Source organism: Elephas maximus, chromosome 18 (assembly GCF_024166365.1).
Source record: "Elephas maximus indicus isolate mEleMax1 chromosome 18, mEleMax1 primary haplotype, whole genome shotgun sequence".
Lineage (NCBI taxonomy): Eukaryota > Metazoa > Chordata > Mammalia > Proboscidea > Elephantidae > Elephas > Elephas maximus.
The window spans coordinates 28,923,206-28,935,984 of record NC_064836.1 but is presented as its reverse complement, the minus strand read 5'-3'; the positions used below and the strand labels follow the sequence as shown (position 1 = coordinate 28,935,984).

The window sequence follows — 12,779 nt, the reverse complement described above, 5'->3', positions numbered from 1 at the left end:
ATCATAACCTTTAAAAGACTAGACAAAGTAAGCATCCAAAGAAAACGATGTTACCACAGTAAAAGCCTTGGTTTTTTAACGTCTAGACATTCTATTTTACTTTCCAATTCTATCCAATTTAGCTAAAATGTCTAAATGGAACCCAGGTGGCATAGTGGTTAAGAGCTGCTAACCAAAAGGTCAGCAGTTCGAATCTGCTCCTTGGACACCCTGCAGGGCAGTTCTACTCTGTCGTATAGGGTCGCTATTTGTTAGAATCCACTTGACGGCAATGGGGTCTTAAGTGATGGCACACACAGGTGTGATCTGCTAAGCAATCATCAGAACTGTCCCGTGAGGATACCTCTCGCTGCAGCACCCAATGCCCAGCATGAATGCACTGCACAGCGTATCAGTCTATGAAGACTGAGTCCCCTTGAGTCTGTTCACCACCTCACCCAACCCAGTGCCATTAACCGCCTAGTTTCAATAAAAATACCTGCGTACAAACATCTAGAGAACAAAACCAGCACATAAAAAGTGCTCATCTTGCGATACAGACTGAGTTCTACAAGAAGGCTGGGACGAAGCCAAGCTGGGCTATGTGGGGAAGAGTCTCTTGGTGGAAGGAGACTTGAGCTGGGACTGCCATGCCTGGATTGAACAGCTGTGGAGAAAGAGGGCTTAACAAGGACCAGCACCACAGAAGTTTAAAAAAGCAGGGTACTTCAGGAAAGAACTGAGGAACGCGCCCGAAGCCTCCTTAAAGGAAATCAACACCAAGCAAGCAGGGTGGGACTGTTATGGATTGAAATGTGTCCCCCCAAAACGTCTGACAACTTGGCTAGGCCATGATTCTCCATATTGTGTGGTTGTCCTCCCTTTGTAATCTCATGTGATTATCCTGTGTGTCATAAATCCTGACCCCTCTGATGTTAATGAGGCAGGATGAGAGGCAGTTATGTTAATGAAGCAGGACTAACTCTTCAGGATGAGGCTGTACCTTGAGTCAATCTCTTTTGAGATACAAAAGAGAGAGGCACGCAGAGAGCAGAGGGACCTCCTACCACCAAGAAAGAAGTGCAGGGAGCAGAGTGTGTCCTTTGGACCCGGAGTCCCTGCACCGAGAAGACTGATGACAAGAACCTTCCCCCAGAACTGACAGAGAGAGAAAGCCTTCCCCTGGACCTGGTGCCCTGAATTCAGGCTTCTAGCCTCCCAGACTGTGAGAGAATAAATTTCTGTTTGTTAAAGCCATCCACTTGTGGTATTTCTGTCATAGCAGCATTAGATAATTAAGATAGGGGCCAAATTATGGAAGGCCTTGACTGACAGTTCAGGGAGTCTGAACTTCATCTCACTGAAAAACAGGGCTGCACTTTGGTTTAAGAGTCTTCTGGTAGATTAATACATAGGACGCACTGATATTCAGGGGGTGGGACTGTTTGAGAGAACTCGATATTTTCCTATTGGAGTTCCCTGAAAACAACAGGCATTTTTTAAAAGTGCAGGTTTTAAAAACAAACATGATACAGCACAATACACACCCTGGCATCACTCCAAAAATGAATGCCGAATTAATTTTATAAGACATATGATTTATAAGAGTTTGTTAGGTCTTAAATATTAATATTTCAATTATTACTGTAAAGTTTGTAGTAGGAAAGCTGATAAAACACCCAAGGGATCCTACATCACTTATGCTAGCTTTACAAAGAGGCAATATTCAAACTTCTTTTCTCCTGAAGGAATTACATACATACTAAAAACAAAACACAAACCCACTGCCATCAAGTCGATTCCAGCTCATAGCTACCCTCTAGGATAACACAGAACTGCCCCATGGGGTTTCCAAGGCTGGCAGCGCATTGGTTAAGAGCTTGGCTGCTAACCAAAAGGTCAGCAGTTCAAATCCACCAGCCACTCCTTAGAAGCCCTATGGGGCAGTTCTACTCTGTCCTATAGGGTCGCTATGAGTTGGAATTGACTTGATGGCAACGGGTTTGTAGTTTTGGTTCTGGAATCTTTACAGAAGCAGACTGCCACATCTTTCTCCCTCAGACCAACTGGTGGGTTCAAACCGCCAACTTTTCACTTAGTAGCTGAGTGCTTAAACGCTGCACCACCAGGGCTCTTTTGTCTAAGTCTAATAAAAATGTATTAATAAACAGTTAAGACAGTATTTTTACATTATTTTTTCTTAAGATGAATATTCATACCAAAACAGATATTGGGAGGCCTTTTTTTTTTTTTTTTTTTAACCATTATTTGGCATAAAAGATGGCTGCTAAAGATTGAAAGTATTTTTACGTTTCCTGACCTTGGAGTAATGGAGAGCAATAATGATAAAAACTGTAAGTAACACATACATGCTTTGTAGCTGAAAATTTGACTTCCCATTACCAGTGACCACAGTTAAAGAAACATTTACAACTTGGACAAGATTAATCAATCAGGCAATGTCAACAAAAACACAAGCAGTTTCACAAGTACTCAACCAAGCCTTCCCTCGCCCCATATTTTTTTTTTTTTAATTGTACTTTAGATGAAGATTTACAGAACTAGCTGCTCATTAAACAATTAGTACACATATTGTTTTATGACATTGGTTAACAACCCCACGAAGTGTCAGCCCTCTCCATTCTCGACCTTGGGTTCCCTATTACTAGCTTTCCTGTCCCCTCCTGCCTTCTAGTCCTTGCCCCTGGGCTAGTGTGCCCTTTAGTCTCCTTTTGTTTTATGGGCCTGTCTAATCTTTGGTTAAAGGGTGAACTTCAGGAGTGACTTCATTACTGAGCTAAACAGGTGTCAGGGGCCATACCCTTGGAGTTTATCCAGTCTCTGTCAGGCCAGTAAGTCTGGTCTTTTTTTGTGAGTTAGAATTTTCTACATTTTTCTCCAGCTCTGTCCAGAACTCTCTATTGTGATCCCTGTCAGAGCAGTCAGTGGTGGTAGCAGGACACCATTTAGTTGTACTGAGTTTGGTGGAGGCTGTGTTAGTTGTGGTCCATTAGTCCTTTTGACTAATCTTTCCCTTATGTCTGTAGTTTTCTTCATTCTCCCTTGCTTCCAAAGGAGTGAGATCAGTGGAGTATCTTAGATGGCCACTTTTAAGGACCCAGATGCTACTCACCAAAGTAGAATGTAGAACATTTTCTTTATAGAATATGTTATGCCAATTGAGCTAGATGTTCCCTAAGACCATGGTCACCCCCACCACCACATTTTTAATTAAGAATAGTATAAGAATTATATTTTCAATAAGAAAAACATCCTATGCAAATTAATACTGTAGCAAGTTGGCTCCACGCTGACTGAATATAAGGAGCCTGGTAACGCAGTGGTTAAAGTGCTCATCAGCTAAGCAAAAGGTGATGGTTCAAACCCACCAGCCGCTCCAATGGAGAAAGATGTGGCAGTCAGCTTCCGTAAAGACGGACAGCCTTGGAAGCCCTATGGGGCAGTTCTGCTCTGTCCTATAGGGTTGCTATGAGTCGGAATCAACTGGATGGAAGTGGATTTGGTTTGGTTTTTGATTAAGTATAAGCAGTATTATTTACACTTCTTTCTTGAATACATACAGCTCCTTCCCCTCACTCAAACCATCTTACTATTTGTATCAAAAATTACACATTTCTGATACACCGTTTTTTGCTTAAGATTTTTCGTTACATCAGTTCCCTTCTTCCCAGTCAGGATAAAATTTTACTATTTTACAGTACTAAGATCAGGTTAACACTTTAACTAACATTAATACTCTGTATTCAAAGGGCTATAATCTTAAGTTCTTTATTTATCGAATTTAGTGAAAGTTTAATGGTTTTTAAACATTTAAGGGCTTTTTTTTAAGTATGCTTTTTCAAACACTATTTTTAATTTACAAAAATATGACCTAGTACTTAAATGGATGCTAAAATTATAAAACTATTTTAAAGAACAAGTGTTATCACCAGAAAGCCTCTAAAAGACACAGTCATAGTTGAAATAACCCCAAACCGAAGTCACCTGTCTAAATCTTACATAAGAAGAAAATGTAATAGTCAAATTAATCTTAATTTTTTAACTTCATATGTCTGCTCACAACATAATCCAAACCACAGTAATCTCCTATTTTTCTTATAGCACGGTAAACTTTTTCTTTAAAATAAGCTATAAAAATAATTTGAAAAATAAAATTAAATCAATGACATATCCCACATGAAATTCTAGAAGTTGCTTACATTCATCTTAATGAAAATATAAGGGCTTCATTCTATGAGATGCCAACAACACTTGACAAATAAGTACTCTTATAGTCAATTACTATAACTAACCTATAATAAATTCTGTTCATCACAGTAGAAACGTCAAGCAAGCTACTTTATGAGCTTACGGGATATGTTATAAACTCTAACAGTATTTCCAAGGGAAAAAAAATTTACTTTTAGAAACATCAGAAGAACCCAAGAAAGCAAAAAACCGTAACCAAAACCAGCAAACCCCTCCACAAAAAACCCAAAACCAAACAAACCTGAAGATGAAATTTACAAGTAAATAAGGTTTGAATAAAAGGAAATAAAAGCATAATTTGCTAGATGAGACACAGTAAGTGGGTTGTCAACGTCTTCTCTTTGAAAGAAAAGGCTGAATTTGAATTATTTCCAAGCAAAACAAGGACCAGTTAGGCTATAGAGAATGACTTACAGAGCACGGCCACAGCCCCAGACTCGAACATGAGACATTCTTCCTTATGCCTAGTTTCCACTATGAGGCTGAAAGGTGGGGGATCCAATTTGTGATAGATCCGAAACCCTTTGCTGAACGCCATTCTCCTTTCTTCAGAGGCAGTCCTGTGAAAAAGCCAAGCAAAGCCAAGCAAATGAAGCCGATGTTTCCTTCCGCAGCGAAGCCTGCAAGACATCCAGTCCCTCCCTGCCAGGTTTGCATGGGGGGTGGGGTGGAAAAAAGGGGGGAGCGCGGGGGAGCGCAGGGGAAGAAGGGCTTATCCCAAAAAACAGAAGTCGCCACTTGATCTTGCCAAAAACCAAGAGGAAAAGCTACCAATTCTCATGGCAAGGCAAGACAAGGTTTTGTCACTCTAAGTCTACCAGCGGTTTGTTCGGAGGAGTTTCCCGTTTCTTTTACGTTCACCGAAAAGGAAAATTTTGAGCGCCTTTCGTTCGGAGTTGTTTATCAGCTTCCTGTTTCAGGGTCTGTCACCACGTTGACATGGAACCCAGTGGGGAGCCTGAAGCCGCTCCTGGGGGGAAGGACGGCTCGGCGGTTCAGAGCTCCTTGGGGCCGGAGGAGGGGAGGATTAGCCGCCCCACAGGCTCCCCGAGGCGCCGGCCAAGGGCAGGGCCAGCGGCACAGACCCCCGCCGGCTCCGGGCATGAATGGCCACCGGAAGGGGTCACGGCTGGGGACATGGGCTCCTCGGGGCCCCGGGCCGCCAGCCGCGGAGAGCAGCTCCCTCCCGGGGCACAGGGCGCCGAGCAGCCCACCCTCCATGATGCGCCAGAAGCGATGACCGGCGCCCAGCCCGCCGCGCTCGGTCCCCGCGGCCGGCTGACAGCTGCTGTCAGCACAGCCCCGGGCCGGCGCCCCGCACGCCCCCGACCGGCCGCCCCTCACCGCTCCGCGCAGGCAGCGGCGGCAGACCCCCTCCGGCAGCCCCGGCCGGTCCGCCCGCGGCCGCTCCCCGCCCCCCGCCGGCAGGCTCGCCTCTTCCTGCGGCTCCTCCTCCTCCCGCAGCCCCGCCGGCACCGTCACTTCCGCCCCAGCAGGCCCCTCCCCCCCGCTCTCCCGCATTGCGCCGCGACGGGGACGGAAGGCCCGCCCCTCGCGGGGAGGAGGCGCGGCTTAGAGAGGGAGGCCCCGCCCACGCGAGGCCGAGCTGAGGACCTGGGCCCCGCAAGCTGCAGGCGCGCCACCTGCTGCGACTTGGGCCTCCTGCGGCGTGTCCCTCCCACCCCCGGGCGGCAACTGGAGGTCCCACTGCTGCGGGGACGGGGAGAGGGCGCTTCCGGCCTCCTCGGCCCCCTCACGTGGGATTTTTAGAGCTTGCCAACGCTCGCCGTGGGCGCCTGGGGGAGATGCTTTGGGGCTGGGTATTGCTATGTGCCCAAGATGGGTGGCAGGACCACCCCCTCCCGCCCCCGCCGGGCCTGACGAGCGAAGGGAGGGCCCGGGACGGCCAACTCGCCGGGCCAACCAGGTGGCGCCTGGAGAGCTGTCCATGGTGTCTCACAGCCAACAGCGCCGGGTTCTTGTTGTAAGCCTCTGGGTAGGCAGCAGGAAGGAAACTGGAGCCTGCTTTGGACCAATCCCGATTGCTGCCTTTGCTTCCTTCTTGTGTGCGCTGAAGCCCTCCAGGAATGCTACAGAAAAGGCTGATCAGCTGTACATAGGGTCGGGCGGGAAGGCACAAACCAGGATCTCAGCACTCAGTCAAAACCTCCCTGTAGTGAGGCCGAGGCAACTCTGCTCATCACTGAGAGCAGTAGCTAAAGGCATCTAACCCTTTCCTCCTCATTTCAATTCATGCTTCCTGGCAAATCAGCGTATCCTGTCGATTTCTCATTCTGTTTTTTTCCACTTAATAGGCCTAAATATGGGAATGAAATCAAAGCCAACAGGGCCAAAGGGGGATTGGAAACGCGAGGAAACCAGCACTCTGAGAAACCGTTTCCACTTGTCTTTGCTGTTTCTCTCTCTTCCCCTTCTTGCTTTTAACTGCAGACGCAGAATTTAAACTGGATATGTTGCACAAAATCATTTCCCTTCCAGGCCCTGTCATATGCTTCATTTGGCATTTCTTCACCCACTTTAGGGAAGCTGAACGCACCCTGGTTTGGGGAATGCTAAAGTAGCTATAACTTACTGAAAAAGAAGCCATGGCCAGGTCAGGATGGAGAAATGAAAAGACACTTGTATGTAGTTCTGAGAACAAGAGATTCCTCTCCCATTCAGTACTGTCTGCCTAGAAAATGTGCTTTGCTGTCTGCATTGATTACAAACAGGAGACTTAAAATTACACTCGTATCATCTATCTACTGGTCAGGGGTTACTAATTTTTCTTTCCAGAGGATTCCATTTCAATTTGAGATTGCAACTGACAAAGAAAACTATACCGGAATGGGTGAGAATGGAATTTTTCTCATTCTCCTTTTCAGGCATTAAAAAAAAAAAAATGTCATTGAGTCAATTCTGACTCATAGTCAACCCTATAGGATAGAGTAGAACTGCCCCATAGGATTTCCAAGGAGCACCTGGGGGATTTGAACCGCCGACCTTTTGTAGCTGTTAACCACTGTGCCACCAGGGTTTCCATTTTCAAATATAATACCTCTATATTCTTGAAGGTCTCCCTACAGAGGTATGTGCCACAAAAACACATGGAAGGTCATAGCTCCAGGACAGACATTAACATTATCAAATGCATTGCTTAGGAGTTTCCCTTTTATGGCAGCTAAGACATTGAGTCTTAGTTAAGCTGCTGAAAATCACTCAATGTCAAGTGGAGCTCAGACATGAAACCAAACTTGCTCAACCCAAACTCAAGATCTCTTTCACTACACCCCTATACTGGAACCCCTCATTTCTCAGACAGGAAGCGTGGGTGCTAGGCTCTTAGAGAAAAAGTTGTTCTGCCTACTTCTAGCTCCTTTTGATTTTGAACTAAGGAGACTGACATCTTGTTTCTTGGCTCTGGGCTGGAATTGTTAATCTTTCAATCCAAATTGAACTGGAGGTGGTAGGGCTCTCGTTGCTAGAGTTATCAGTAGAAGGTCACAGCTTTTCCAAATTCTTAAAATATATCATTTTAGCCATGAGATAAGCACATATCCAGGGCTTGAAATGGATATGGGTAATTTTACTAGTGGCTTTTTAAACATTATTCCTTCTTATTCTTGTCCTTCTTTCCTATTATACTTCTACTTTTGTTTGCTACAGCACTTGAAAATTGCTGGACAATTTACAACAAACTTGAAAAGGGTCTTTGGGGCAATCAAACTTCAAATATAGGTTCAGTGGCATAGACGAAATTTTTAGTGAGTCCTAAGGGCCCTGCAGAGACAGGCTGCCCTTCTGACCCCTGAAAATGAAGACCGAGAGGCCCCATGGGAGGATGAAAAATGGCCTCCCAAAAGGGACACATATCCTACTCACTGGGACCTGTGACGTTAACTTATTTGGAGAAATGGTCTTTGCAGATGTGGTTAAGGACCTTTAGATGGCGAGATGATCCTGGATTATCTGGGTGGACCCCAAATGCAGTCATGGTGTCTTCATAAAAGGGAGGCAGAGGGAAATTAGACACACATACAAAAAAAAAAAAAAAACCCCACTGCCATCGAGTTGATTCTGACTCATAGTGACCCTATAAAACAAAAAAACCAATCCCAGTGCCGTCGAGTTGATTCCAACTCATAGCGACCCTATAGGACAGCGTAGAACTGTCCTATAGAGTTTCCAAGGAGCACCTGGCGGATTCAAACTGCCAACCCTTTGGTTCGCAGCTGTAGCACTTAACCACTACACCACCAGGGTTTCCAGTGACCCTATAGGATAGAGTAAAATTGCCCCATAGGGTTTCCAAGGAGTGGCTGGTGGATTTGAACTGCCCACCTTTTGGTTAGCAGCCTGAGCTCTTAACCACTGCACCACCAGGGCTCCAGAGATCTATTAGTACACAGATCCTTCCTTGTTAAAGAGAAAACAGTGGTCTTGAAAGGCAATGCAACATTAGGTTACAAATACCATTAGTTATTTGCTTTAACTATGAGACACATTGCATTGGGCAAATCTGCTGCAAGAGACTTCTTTAAAGTGTTAAAAAGGAAGATGTCACTTTGTGGACTAAGGTGCACCTGACCCAAGCCATGATATTTTCAATTGTCTCATATGCATGTGAAAGCTGGACAATGAATAAGGAAGACTGAAGGACTGATGCATTTGAATTATGTTGTTGGTGAGGAATATTGACTATACCGTAGACTGTGAGGAGAATGAACAAATCTGTCTTGGAAGAAGTACAGCTAAAGTGCTCCTTAGAAGCAAGGATTGTGAGACTTTGTCTCATGTGCTTTGGACACGTTATCAGGAGGGACCAGTCCCTGGAGAAGGACATCATGCTTGATAAAGCAGAGGGTTAGCGAAAGAGAGGAAGACCCTTAGCAAGATAGATTGATACAGTGGCTGCAACAATGAGCTCAAACATAGCAACAATTGTGAGGATGGTGCAGGACTGGGCAGCGTTTCAGTCTGCTGTACATGGGGTTGCTATGAGTCAGAACCGACTCGACGGCACCTAACAATAAGTTCATGGTAATCAGTGAATGACAAGCTTTTAAATCGGAAAAACGAAATCCTATAAGTAGAAAATATAAGCTTGAGAGCAGAATTATTGTGAGAATAAAATCAAGCAAAAACTCAAGACTGAAAAAATGCTTACACATACAAATAGGTAGGAAATTACCACTGGAGCAAATAGGGAACTTGTAAACTTGTGTGTGACAAAAATGGAGTGCCATCATTTGGAACAGGAGGCCAATTCCAGAGAGTTCAAGTGAAGGGGGTTTATTTTAATGACACACAGGACTCTCCTGCAAATCCAAGAACTGGAGCCGTAACAGGACTTGGCTTTCCTGAGATCAGAGCTGTAGGATGTTCACTCTTCAGGCTGGCTCTGGGCCCTAAGCAGCAGGTGCCTCCAGGATTTCACCAAGGTTACACGGATAAGGTAAGCTTTCACAGTCAAAGTGTTTTGCAAAGTAGCTCCAAATGGTTTCCGCAGGATTTATCAAAACTTTTAGCCTTTACTATGTGTTTTGAATTATCGAGCATGGGACATAATGTGCATTTCCCTAAAGCTATTTTTAAGCAAGAGCCTAAGAACTAGTGGGCCACAATACAGATTCTGAAAAACGCTGTGCCAGGCAATCTCACTGTACAGAGTGATTCTAACTTCTAAGCCTCCCTTAGAGCTGATAAGGACTGGGGGAATGCCAGTACAAATTACTGGAGCCCAGAGGTCCAGAAGCAGGACAGGGACCAGTCTATGCTGCACATCACTGTGAATCTCATATAACAATTTTTAGCCTGTCTGCCTTTACTGGTGTTCTGAACTTGCTCTCAGAAGTTCTGAACCTAGTATCCATAGTTTCAGTTCCAGAGGGTGGTCTCCAAAATGTTTTGGGCAATGACAGCTTTATGGAATTATGTCGTAAGGTGCCATGGAGTTGATTCTGACTCATAGAGACCCCATGTGACAGAGTAGAACTGCCCCATAGAGTTTTCCAGGCTGTAATCTTTATGGGAGTAGGTCACTAAGTCTTTCTTCCAATGAGCTGCTAGGTGGGTTAGAACCACCAACCTTTCTGTTAGCAGCTGAGCACTTAATCATTGTGCCACCTAAGCTCCTCTTATGGAAGTATAAGGCCTCCCAAACATACAAAATTCACTGTTCTTTCTACATATATAAGTTCTAGTGCTTAATTTTGCTCATTTTCATTGACTTGATAAAACAGATGAAAATGTTTGGTCATAAGTGAATGGAGCCCTGGTGGTGCAGTGGTTAAGAGCTTGGCTGCTAAGCAAAAGATCAGCTGTTTGAATCCACCAGCCACTCCTTGGAAACCCTATGGGGCAGTCCTACCCTGTCCTATAATGTCACTACATATCAGAATTGATATTGCTGGTAGCCAGTTTGGCTTTTGGTTTAATGAGTGAACGGCAACACTCTTTAAAACCTGGTGCGGTAGAGTCGATTCCAACTCATAGCAAGCTCTAGTGGTTGAAGTGCTCGGCAGCTAACCGAAAGCTCGGTTAACCGAAAGGCTGGTGGTTCGAACCCAGCAGCTGCTCCACAGGAAGAAGCTGTGGCAGTCTCCTTCCATAGAAGTTACAGCCTTGGAAACCCTGTGGGGCAGTTCTACTCTGACCTGTGGCGTCGCTATGAGTCGGAACACTACTGTGTGGATATCACCAAATTAGAAAGAGCTCTTGTAACCATGAAGAACCACTACAATGTAGCTACTTATATTTTCATAATGTATATTGCAGTCCTATGTCTCATCGTTTTTGAAGGCTACATGATTTCAAGGGAAATTAGCACTGAAGACAAAATCAGGCATTTGTCAAAACTCATTGAATTGTACAGTTTCAGAGGGTAGATTTTGTTGTTTGTAAATTATACCTCAATAACCCTGGTTAAAAAAAAAAAAAAAGGATGTTCCCTAATTCTACGTTTTAGCGTATTCTAATAGGGAAGGTACACGCTCTGAGACCTGTGCTGTTTCTGGCCGATTCTGGGGGTTAATGAGGTTACCCTACAGATAAATAGGACTCAAATCAACTGAAGACCTCGGGGAACACAACTCCATTTTGAACCTGGCCACGGTCCCCAACAGATGCTCTCCACCAATGACAGAGAGATACAAAAGCAGGCCCACTTCTGGGGGAAACAGGACTCCACTGAATGGCAACTTGGGGCTGAGGTCTCTATGGGCTCCTGAAATTTTCCTAGAACCGCGCTGAAGTCTAAGATCTTTCTTTCTTCCTTCACAGTGGTCTTCGTGTTCTGATGGCACTCTCAAGACTTTTCCAGATCCCTCTCCTCACTCCCCACCCCAAATTTCTTGTACTCCTAGTGCTATCTTGGTGTCTGCTCCTCAGAGGGCCTGCACTAACATATTGGGGGTACTTATCCTCCAACTTCCTTCACTGGCTGAGGGCTGCTCCCAGGGGCCTGAGTTCACTGACTCTCCAGCCAGTGGCACAGGCCAAGAGAAAGCCTGCACACAGCCACACAGCTGCAGGTGTTTGCAGGACACAGGCGAAGAGGAGGCCTCACGCACAGCCATAGGCTCTTGTAGGACAGGAGAAGAGGAGGCCTCACGCACAGCCAAAGGGGCTTGCGGGACAGGCCAAGAGGAGGCCTGATACACAGCCGCAGGCACTTGTAGGAAAGGCTGAGAGGTCTTGCGCACAGCTGCAGGCACTTGCAGGACAGGCCAAGAGGGGGCCTTGTAGGAGGAGGACAGTGGCATGAACGGGGATATGGGTGGGGCACCAACATCTTTTGCCATCAGATGTATTAGCCAGTGTGGTTTATACTGTCTCAACAGTTTTCGTTTTCAAAAACCTCACCTACTTTTAAGCTCAGTTAGCTTTAAAACAGATCAATGAAATGGATCGAAATGCTTACCATTTTTCTTTGTCAAGTAGGTAAAGACCAAAGTAGATTTTTTTTTACATAGGATTACGAATTCCTGGGATTCTTAGTACAATAAACCGTGACAAAAAAAAAAAAAAAAAAAGATGTAGAAACCTACTAGGCTTCGTGAAAAGTGCTTCCACTTTCTTACTTAGCAAATGGATTTGTTCAACAAATATTTATTGAACATCTATTGGCACCCAGCAGGTAGCATTCTAGGCACTTTTGATAAAATGGAGTTAATTCAGACGACTGCCCCAAAACAAAAAAAAAACGAAAAGACAAAATAACTTCAGCTTTATTAAAATGCCAATTTATCTAATTTATCTTTTGAGAATTCCCTTTGTAAGTAACATCCTTTAGCTATTTTAAGAATGAAAATTTTCTGACTGGGATATGACAGCCATTTGTTTTGTGCACAGTTCTATGCTCAATCCACCTTACATCAAGTCCCACAGAACAAAAAACCTCAGTTTATTTTAAGAGTTGTTAAAAGCAGACATAAGAAGTCAGTCCAGTGCCTTCAGGAAAATATAGTTTGAGGTCCAAAAGATGTACATATTATACATGCTTATGTTTTATCCCACTGAAATTAAGAATA

General features: G+C 44.7%; 1 protein-coding gene across 4 annotated transcripts in view; it reads right to left on the bottom strand.

Annotated features, from left to right (window-relative positions):
* Positions 1-5,683, bottom strand: part of SYNJ1 (synaptojanin 1) — an 87,875-nt gene extending 82,192 nt beyond the window's left edge. For 3 of the 4 annotated variants that reach the window (XM_049857763.1, XM_049857764.1, XM_049857766.1), the window contains exon 1: positions 4,663-4,879. In XM_049857763.1, coding sequence (XP_049713720.1) covers positions 4,663-4,879 — 217 coding nt within the window. Of the gene's footprint in view, positions 1-4,662; positions 4,880-5,592 lie in introns of those variants that run through there. The other variant, XM_049857765.1, reaches the window with a different exon arrangement.
* Positions 5,684-12,779: the final 7,096 nt, after the last annotated feature.